General features: G+C 46.0%; 1 protein-coding gene across 1 annotated transcript; it reads left to right on the top strand.

Annotated features, from left to right (window-relative positions):
• Positions 1-750: 750 nt before the first annotated feature.
• Positions 751-2463, top strand: LOC145624038 (anthocyanidin 3-O-glucosyltransferase 6-like). The gene has a single exon (XM_081676971.1). The coding sequence runs from the start codon at positions 925-927 to the stop codon at positions 2383-2385; it is 1461 nt and encodes a 486-aa protein (XP_081533097.1). The 5' UTR covers positions 751-924; the 3' UTR covers positions 2386-2463.
• The last annotated feature ends 5284 nt before the right edge of the window (positions 2464-7747 follow it).

A 7747-nucleotide genomic window follows, 5' to 3' on the forward strand; every position in this document is an offset into this window, starting at 1 on the left:
CTTGAAAAATTGTTTTCCACTCCTTAACAAACCAAACAAAGGAAAATGGGAAAAAATGGAAAATTCATTTTCCATGAAAACTTTTTACATCAAACCAAACAGGGCCTATATTATATATTACTATCCTTTTCATCAATTAACTAGCTAATAATTTAATACAGTATACTGTATTACTATTAGAAGGTTTTTTCATCCATTATAATATGGTGGATGATTGGATGTGGATTTGTGTATTCAGATATTGGGAAATAATCTTTTGGCATACACCCTTTGTGTAATCGTGTTAAAATATAATTGTCACATTTGTCTTTTATAAAGGTCAAATCTTGTAAATTAAACTTTGATTGCAATTCGGCCATTAACATACTAGTTTTTACCTATGTAAATGCACAAATTTATAAAGGTAGTTTTTCACAAAATGTCCATTAAAAAAAATATAGATTTTAGTAGTCGATGCATCTCATATATTTATACCGTAGACAGTTATATAAATGTTGCGCAACTAATTTATGATAGAGGTGTATCAAACTTAATGCAATCACTAAATTATTATGTGCTTTAAAATATAAAAGGAGTAGTTTGTTGGAAAGAATAGGTATCTTCAAGATGGAAAAAAAAATAAAAAAAAATAAAGAATAATAGACTAACAAAACAAGGAAAACGAGTATAATGATAGGAGTATATTAACAGAATAAGAAAGTTTTAAAATAAATAAATAAAAAAATTAATAGAATAAGAAATGGGATTGGCAGATTAATATAATAATAACTTCCAAAAAAAAATATACGATCTAACTAACAACAATAATCCTTGGAGAATTGATAGGAGATGAAACAAGACTAATTCTTTAAGAAGAATGTGTCACTATCCAAGCATATATGTATATATACAAGTACTAATCACAAATTCACGATACAAAATATTATGAAAATGCCGAAGGCCGAGCTAGTGTTAGTCCCAACCCCAGGGACTGGCCACTTAGTCTCAGCCGTCGAATTCGCCAAGCTCGTCATCAAAAATGACAAGCGCATCTCAATCTTAGTTATAGTCTTTCACATGCCAATGCATAATTCCGCCACCATCGATGCCTATATCGAGTCTCAATCCCATGAAGTCGATTCCGACTACATTACGTTCCTTACACTACCGCCTTTGTCAAGCCCACCGGATCCTGCTTCTAGCGGCTTCTTCAGTGCAATCATCGACCTTCAAAAGCCTCTCATCAAGCAAGCCGTTAAGGATCGGTCTAGAAAACCGGCTGCATTCGTGTTTGATCTCATGTGTGTCAACTTTATCGACATTGCTAAGGAACTACATGTCCCTTCTTATGTGTACTTTACTGCGGGTGCATCACTTTTGAATCTCATGTTTTATCTGCAAGAACGTTTCGATGAAAAGGGTGTTTGTATTGGTTCCGAATTTAGTTACTCGGATGATGTCGAGTTAGACCTACCGGGGTTTAAGAACCGGGTGCCGGCTAAAGCATTGCCTATGTTGCTTTTTGATAAGGATAGTGAGTGTCCAACTTTTTTCGACGATCTAACTCGGAAGTTTCGAGAAACTAAGGGAATACTAGTCAATACTTTCACGGAGTTAGAACCCGGTCTTATTCGAAGTTTGCATGATCATGACAAGATTCCAACTGTTTACCCCATCGGTCCTATTCTAGCCCTCGAGGAAAATAGTCGTGGCGGTCCAAGGGAGGATGATCGAGCCTCGATCATGAGGTGGTTGGACGAGCAACCTACTTCCTCGGTGGTGTTCCTATGCTTTGGTAGCATGGGAATCTTCGACGAGGAGCAAGTAAAGGAGATAGCAAATGGGTTAGACCGGTCCGGCCATCGTTTCTTGTGGTCGTTACGTAGGCCATATTCTGAGAGTAAGCATGTGCTTCCTAGTGAAAATGAGACCTTCGATGATGCCCTCCCTCAAGGGTTCTTGGATCGGACGGCCCATCGAGGGAAAATAATCGGGTGGGCCCCACAAGTTCATGTGCTCGCTCATCGAGCTATAGGTGGGTTCGTGTCTCATTGTGGATGGAACTCGGTACTAGAAGGCATGTGGTTCGGAGTCCCGATTGCCACATGGCCGATGTACTCGGAGCAACAGCTAAATGCATTTGAACTAGTAAAAGAATTTGAAGTTGCTGTTGAGATTAGGATGGATTATCAAAGGAATTTGATGAAAAAAGTTGCAAATTTTACGGTAACAGCTGATGAGGTGGAAAATGGTGTGAGGAAATTGATGAGTTTGAATGAGTCAATGAAGGGTAGAATACATGAGATGAGGAACAAAAGTAGGAAGGTTTTAGAATGTGGTGGATCTTCTCATACTTGGTTGACTCGATTTATTGGAGAAGTTTTAGAAAGTGTAGCCATCAATTAAGAAAAAAAATATTCAGTTAAATAGTAGACTATTAAGTAGTAGTTGAGTTTTGTACTAGTCTTAAATAATTTACGTTTTTTTTTTCCTAGGGATAAATCTAGTCTAAAACTATAGCACTATTATTTTAATGTATCACTTTTTTGCTAGAGGAGAATAATCTAATATGTTAACTTATAGAATGTGTCCCATTTGTGATTTGTCAACTACAATTTTTTAGGAGACTTTGAACTTTTACTCTTAAAAGCTAACTATGATTTATATATAGAGAAATAAAAATGTTATCTCATTTTCTTTTTTTTAAAAAAAAAGAAAAAAAAAAGTACTTAAACTATAGTATGATCAGTGTGTATATACGTAGATACTCCCTGTTTGGGTCCAATTTAGTCCAATTGGGCCTAGTCATTAAATGATCCCATTAAAAGCCCAAGGTCAAGGTTCATCTCTCCAATTGTGCTAAAGTCAAGGTCAGTCCACCAAACATGTCAATTGGGCCCCGGCCCACATTCTCCACATGTGCTAAGGTATAAAAGCCTTCAATTCATTCATTTGTAGATAACACAACAAAGCCTCAAGCAATTAATTCTCTGGCATAGCTTTCTCTCTCTACACATTGTACTGACTTTAGCATCGGAGGGGCCTTCCTCGGCAACACCCCCGAGGCTAGTTTACGTGTGTTGGCTGTGCAGGAAACCTTCGGCCCAGCATCCCTTGGACCGAATCCAGTCTTCACCACATCAGTGGGCCTTCGACAAGGCCCCATTGTTTTCACCCGAAACAATTTGGCGCCGTCTGTGGGGAAGACTTTCAAAAATCTTTAAGCTAAATTTCTAATCAAACTCATCTTGCAATCATCTTAGTGGCAATGGCTAAGAACCGCAAGAGCAAAAGCCTCCTTCAAGGAGCAGGCGAAAAGCCTAGAACTCCTACACCAACACCCTCACCGGACCGGAACTCTCCCGAGGGTGCCAGTTCGGGAGGAGGATCATACAGGGAGGATTCTCTTTCTCCCGTAATTCACAACTCTCATCAGAGGCCGAGTCCCTCTCGGTCTAGTAGAGATCAGTCCGGTCATAGGACTCATTCCGTGCCCCAAAGCCGACCATTGACCGTCCGCTCTCATTCCCACACTCAGCCGAGGACCCCTTCGACGGGGCCCAGCTCGGAGGAGGTGGCGAGAGCATTGGCAGTGCTCATGGAGGCCATGAGGGCACAAAATATGCCTCCACCTCGCGATCGAACTCCTCCGCACACCCGGCATCAGCGGAGGAAGCTAGACCACGATGGTGGAAAACCTCCTTCCTTCCGGGAACTGGAGAAGTGGGAAGAGGATACATGGAGAACCGAGAGAGAGAGGAAAAAGAACCCTCAATTTTTCTCGCGATCCTCCACCTCTCGACCAGAAACGCATAAGAGCAGCAGCTCAGCTTCTCGGCCAGAATCTGCTCGCCGAGAACAACCTGAGACTGTTCGCCGAAGCGTTCTCGACCGACTCGGCGGCAAGGAACCGAGCGTGCACAGTCGCCTCTCGTTCCCTGCAGTCGAAGCCCAAACTTCCCAGCCAGGGACGAAAACCACTCCTACCTCTCTAAGAGGGCGGAGCGCGGTCCCTTCGGCCAGGAACAAGGGCAAGGCCGTTATGCTACCCACCAGTTCGCCATTTGAGCAATGGATACTGGAAGAGCATGTGCCCACGGTTAAAATACCGTCGCACATTACATATGATGGGACTTCGGATCCGAAGGACCACATTGCCTCGTATGAGGCTCACATGCATCTTTGCCCCAGGTCCGAAGCGACTTGGTGCAAATATTTTCCAACCACTCTCAAGGGGGTCGCGCAAGCATGGATCTCCAAGGGAGTGAAACAAGGCTCTATAACAGGGTGGGACGATCTGTCCTCCAAATTTAGGAGCAAGTTTTCCACGGCAAACCGCCGAGAGAAGACTACTGCAGAACTCATGAGTCTGCAACAGGGGGAGACCGAAAGCCTCCGAGACTACCTGACCCGTTTCAGCAACGAGTCATCCAGCGTCTCTCAGCTGGACCAGGGGTTAGCCGTTTTTGCGATGCAGAATGGCCTTCAGCCTGGGAAGTTCCTAGACTTCATGGTCATGCATACCCCGCAGACCTTGGAGGAAGCTCTGAATGCCTCGGATAAATTCATCCGAGCCGAAGAGTGGAACAAAACAAAAACCCAACCTCAATCTGGGGGAGGGAAGCAAAAACAAACACCCTTGTCTGAGGGCCAAGGCCAGAGGACAAAGGGAAAGGCCAAGGCCTCGGAACAATCTTCGGCCAACGAGCCGAGGAAGGAAAAATCTGCCTCGTTCACAGGTAGATACGAGTCTTACACTCCGCTCTCTCTTCCACGCGCCAAAATTTACAGCGTGACGAAAGAGGAGCAGAGTTACCGAAAGCCGAGACCACTCCCAGAGTGGTATCAGCGAAAAAATAAAAATCAGTGGTGCGAGTTCCACGAATCTCCGGGACATAACACTGAGGAGTGTATCCAGCTGAAGGACCAGATCGAAGACATGGTCCGGAAGGGATACTTGAAAAAATACATCGCGGATCATCGCGAGAAAAAGGAGGCCGAGAAGTCAGCAAAGGACTCTAGGCAAGACCTCGACTTCCCCCGGAAGAACAGTAAAAATGCGGAGGGAAAATTCTCTCCGATCAATGTTATCTCGGGAGGAATATGCTCTCGGAGGGAACACAAGCGACACCTTAGGGCTCTGACCCACCAGGTGAACAACGCCGACATTCAGCCTCCCCAGTCGCCGGTGCCGAACATGACGTTCACAGCCGCCGACTGCCGGGGGGTGACGTTCCCTCACGAGGATCCGTTGGTGATCATCGCCACGGTGGCCAACCACGACGTCAGCAAAGTCCTTGTTGACGGTGGCAGCGGAGCAAACATTCTGTTCCGAAAGGCCTACAATCAAATCAAGCTGAAGCCCAAACATCTTACGCCAGTACCCTACCCGGTATCCGGATTCAATGGGGCTTCAACTTACCCAGATGGGAAGGTGACACTTCCTGTCACCATCGGCTGCGATGAAGCAGCCAGGAATGTCATGACTGAATTTTTGGTCATTGACGCTCCTTCAGTGTATAACGTGATTTTGGGGAGACCCATAATTCACGAGATCCAAGGGGTCGTCTCAACTTATCATCAGCTGATGATTTACGTCTCAGACGCCAGCTTCCCCGAAAGGATCCAGGGCAGCCAAAAGGACGCCCGAAGGTGCAACTACCTCAAGCCATCCACTAGTCGCCCAAATGACGACGACAAGGATGAGGAGGAGAAAGAAAAAGAAAGAGAGCCAAGCACAAAAAAGCCGAAAGGCCTAAGCGCTTCGGCTCAAGGTTCTGTGCCCAGAGAAAAAGGGCCAGAAACGGAAAGGGCTAGCTCTTCATCTGAGCCGAAAGACTCAGAGAGCCAGCCGAAGAACATAAAGTCTGGGACACCGGCTGACATAGACAGCAGGCCAGATTGCGAAGAGTCCAGTCCATCAACAATGGACATGGACCAGCAGACTGAAACGGTCGAATTGACCGAAGGAGACGCGGAGAAATGTGTAACAATCGGGATGGACCTTGATCCGAACACCCGTTGTGAACTTATTCAGCTCCTTCGGGATAATAGAGATGTGTTTGCTTTCTCGGCAGCTGACATGCCCGGGATAAGTCCAAACCTCATCTCCCATAAGCTTAACGTTGACCCAACGTGTCGACCAATTAAGCAAAAGAAGCGGAGTTACTCTGCAAATAAGAACCGAGACATCGCAGCCGAGGTCAAAAAGTTGCTGGAGGCAGGCTTCATCGAGCCTTGTCAATATCCGGAGTGGCTGGCAAATGTGGTGATGGTTCAGAAGGCCAATGGTACCTGGAGGATGTGCGTTGACTTCACGGACCTAAATAAGGCTTGTCCGAAGGATTCCTATCCCTTGCCGAGGATCGATCAGCTAGTCGACTCGACAAGTGGCCATGCCTTGCTTAGTTTCATGGACGCATTCTCAGGGTATCATCAGATCTTCATGCACCCCGACGATCGAGCAAAGACGGCATTCGTCACGAACGCCGGGGTGTACAATTATAAAATGATGCCCTTCGGATTGAAAAATGCGGGGGCAACCTATCAAAGGCTGGTGGATCAAGTTTTCGCCGATCAAAAGGGCCGGAACATGGAAGTCTATGTTGACGATTCGATCGTTAAAAGCAAAAAATCTGAGGACCATGTTAAGGACCTGGCTGAAACCTTCGCCACCTTAAGAAAGAATCAAATGAAGCTGAATCCGAAGAAGTGTGTCTTCGGCGTGAAGTCAGGGAAATTCCTTGGGTTCATGGTCAGCAAGAGGGGGATTGATGCCAATCCCTCCAAAGTCAAAGCAGCACTTGACCTTCCCGAGCCGAGAACAAAGCGGGATGTTCAGCGGCTCACCGGAAGAATGGCAGCCCTTTCGAGGTTCATTTCCAGAGCTTCGGATAAGGGGTTACCTTTCTTCAAAGCCCTGAAACTCCCGAAAACAAAGGAGCTCGTTTGGGAGGAAGAGCAAAAAGAAGCCTTCAAGCAGCTTCGGGAGCATCTGGCTCAACTCCCAACGCTGGCTAGCCCAGCAGAGGGGGAGACTTTGTACCTGTACGTGGCTGTTAGCCCAGCCACCATCAGTGCAGTGCTGCTGAAGGAAGAAAGCAAAATTCAGCAACCGATCTATTTCGTCAGTCATACCCTGACGGATGCCGAGACTCGCTACCCTCTACTCGAGAAAGTCTCCTTTGCGGTAGTGGTAGCGGCTCGGAAGCTGAGGCCCTATTTTGATTGCCATCAGATAGTGGTCTTAACTGATCAGCCGCTGGAAAAAGTTCTCGGCAAAGTTGAAAAATCTGGTAGGCTGGCCAAGTGGGCTTTTGAGCTCACCGAATTCAGCATCAGCTACCAGCCGAGGGCTACCATAAAGGCTCAAGCTCTAGCGGATTTCTTGGCCGAATGCTCGTACCAAGAGACGCTAGATAATGAAAGGAAAGTCTGGACTGTGTTTTCGGATGGATCCTCCACCGTAAATGGTTCAGGAGCAGGGGTAGTGATAACCTCTCCCGAAGGCAAATCCTTCGAGTATGCACTAAAATTCTCTTTCAAGGCTTCGAACAACGAAGCTGAATATGAGGCAGCAATCGCTGGCCTAGAGCTGTGCATCTCCCTGGAAGCCGAGCATGTCTGCCTGAAAACAGACTCTCAGCTAGTTGCATATCAGATCAGTGGCAGCTACGAGGCCAAAGAGCCCTCCATGATAGCCTATCTTGCCAAGATCAAATCAGTTATTGCAAAGCTGAGAACCTTTGAGGTTCAACTGATCCCAAGG

This window comes from Chenopodium album, chromosome 1 (genome assembly GCF_948465745.1).
Source record: "Chenopodium album chromosome 1, dcCheAlbu1.1, whole genome shotgun sequence".
NCBI classification, from domain to species: Eukaryota; Viridiplantae; Streptophyta; class Magnoliopsida; order Caryophyllales; family Amaranthaceae; genus Chenopodium; species Chenopodium album.